This window comes from Eucyclogobius newberryi, unplaced genomic scaffold, assembly GCF_026437365.1.
Source record: "Eucyclogobius newberryi isolate DKJ021-1_F unplaced genomic scaffold, fEucNew1.0.hap1 SCAF_414, whole genome shotgun sequence".
Classification (NCBI taxonomy): Eukaryota; Metazoa; Chordata; class Actinopteri; order Gobiiformes; family Gobiidae; genus Eucyclogobius; species Eucyclogobius newberryi.
In genome coordinates this window covers 1-2,500 of record NW_027316073.1, presented here as the reverse complement: position 1 = coordinate 2,500, position 2,500 = coordinate 1, and the positions used below count along the sequence as shown (strand labels likewise).

At 44.9% G+C, this 2,500-nt stretch overlaps 1 protein-coding gene across 1 annotated transcript; it reads left to right on the top strand.

Annotated features, from left to right (window-relative positions):
• Window positions 1-345: 345 nt before the first annotated feature.
• On the top strand, window positions 346-2,493 carry LOC140379544 (inactive ubiquitin carboxyl-terminal hydrolase 53-like; the record flags this gene model as incomplete). The annotated part of the gene is made up of 5 exons (XM_072464216.1): window positions 346-757; window positions 1,264-1,426; window positions 1,504-1,658; window positions 2,192-2,284; window positions 2,359-2,493. Coding segments are annotated over exons 2-5 (459 nt in total), but the record flags the coding sequence as incomplete, so codon positions are not given.
• Between the last annotated feature and the right edge of the window lie 7 nt (window positions 2,494-2,500).

Sequence of the window (2,500 nt, the reverse complement as noted above, 5' to 3'; positions counted from 1 at the left end):
CTTTGTTTAATAGCAGATTATCTTAGTAGACAGTTGACGGGGACTTATGTGAATTCGAGTTTCATTTGAGAAAATAAATCTCCTCATGAAAAAACAACAACACGGGTCACATTGTGTTGATGTGTTTGATAAGGGGGTGTAAGCTTTGGTGCCCACAGTGCTGCATGATTATGAAACCACTGAAGTCATGCGATGTCTTTTCACATAATCAACATGACAAGTTGGAAGTCTGACCTTCCGCCAGCGCACTGGGCGCACTGGGCGCACTGGGCGCACTGGAAGAGCGCACTGGGCGCAGTGAGCGCACTCGCACTGGACGCGCAGCGGAGTTCGCAGACTCTGTAGATCGCTGTGGAGCGCAGTGTACTTGAGGCTACACTAGGGGCGGAGTTTGACCTCACCAAGTCTCAAAACATCACTAATCCGCGTCGGACATTCTGGCACAGGCCACCAACACTGGCCCCGTTTGTGCGCAAAAAGGGAATATTGCACCGAGTCAACAGCAGCATTCTGGGTGTGTTTTCTTGACGGTACATTCATGTTGAAGCTGTGGTGAATGCACATGTCGGAGCGGCTGTGAGCGGCTGTGAGCGGCTGTGAGCGGCGCACACTGACAGAGACTGTTACATGCGTCTGGACATCTGCAGTGAGCCCTGGCCAGCTTCTGCCTTGCTGGGTTTTAGGGGGAAGAGCAGGGTTTTTCGCGTTGACAGCTGGAGCCCTCAACTCGTTTGACGCCTCTCTTTATTATTGTGAGGTGAGTGCGCTTGTTTTGTCCAAACCGTTGCGGCAAATGTAGATCCACTGTACAGTGAAACTGCTGTGTCGAAGAGACCGAAGCCCGCACCAATCGCTTTTAACAAAGGATTTATGTCCTCTTTATGATCCCAGCCTAACAGGAAAATGGTGCTTATATCATACAGTAGCCTATAAGCCTATAATGGCATCACATGGTGTGTTTGAGCACGAGAAGATTGTGCACAAACATGTGGACGATGTATAGCCTTTACGTGGAAAACGTTGCGTAGCCTAGATAAGCAACAAATGGCACTAAATGTCCTTCGTGGACAAACATTTGCCCTCACTATGCACGTTATTTGCAATGTACTCTTCAAGCAGCTAAACAGTGTCAGTTTCCATTGTACCTCAGGCTGTACCATAGACTTTAGTTTGAGATCATTCAGCTGTTTTGCATCTCTCAGTGATCACACTGTAATTGTCCTTATTGTTTTCAGATTAAATCCATTTTCACTCAATGTCCAGTGGCTCTTGGCTGAGGCTTCCCTGTGGCTGAATGATGCTCTGCATTAGCTGCTGTGTGGGCGCGTGGGGCTGAGATGGACACATCCCATGGCCAGACCTCCACACCAGCTGCCATCTCCCAGTATGTCCAGCTGCAACAAGTCTTCCTCCAACTCTGGAGAAGGTATGAGTCTCAGTTAGCTCTTGACATTAGTTAATAGATTATAACTCACTATAATGGATCAATGCTGCTATGGACAGGTTCTAACTCCAAGGCATGGGTAAAGATGTTCAAAAGATCCGGGGGAGGCTTGAAGAAATCCTACCAGCCCGGCAGCATGCTGTCTCTGGCCCTCACCAAGGGCCTGATCAACGAGCCTGGGCAGAACAGCTGTTTCCTCAACAGTGCTGTTCAGGTATCGCCTATAGCTCTTTTACTTAAACATAGTATCCTTATGTAATGGAATTTAGTATTAAACTATAACACAAGTAGCTATTTATATTACACTGTGTTCATTGTAAATTGGAATATTGATCTAAAACAACATAATAATCCAAATGGGCCCATTGACCCTGTTGAAAAGTGACAGGCCCAACCTTCTATTAGTGGCGTTTTTCTGCTGCAAGCAGCAGATTGTGACATATTTGAGCCCTATTTGAACATATATAACGAGGAATCTTAATTTGTCAAATTCCAAATGTTCAAAAAGGTAGTAAAGGGGAAAAGGGGAAGGTGAAAACAGGAATTTTCTAAGTTTTCTCAAGCATAGGTCATAACAAGATTACTCAAAATAATCAATTAAAAACTAAAATACTCTGAGTAAGCTAATGATGAAGGAACAGTGTTATAACAAGGTTGTATACAAATTAATTTGACTTAATATCCCCTGTAATTGTATACAGACATATATTTATGTACTATGCCATCCTGCTTTCATGGTGTGCACAGGTTCTGTGGCAGTTGGACATCTTCAGGAGAAGTCTAAGGCAGCTCTCAGGTCACTTCTGTCTTGGTGATTCCTGTATTTTCTGTGCATTAAAGGTTTGTTCCTTTATACATTCACTGAGCAGATAAAACTAAAACACATTTTCATGTTTATTATAATGTTTTCCTAGAGCATCTTCAGCCAGTTCCAGCAGAGCAGAGAGCGTGTTCTTCCCTCGGACAGCCTGCGTAATGCCTTAGCTGAAACTTTCAAAGATGAGCAGCGCTTCCAGCTGGGCTTGATGGACGACGCAGCCGAGTGCTTTGTACGTT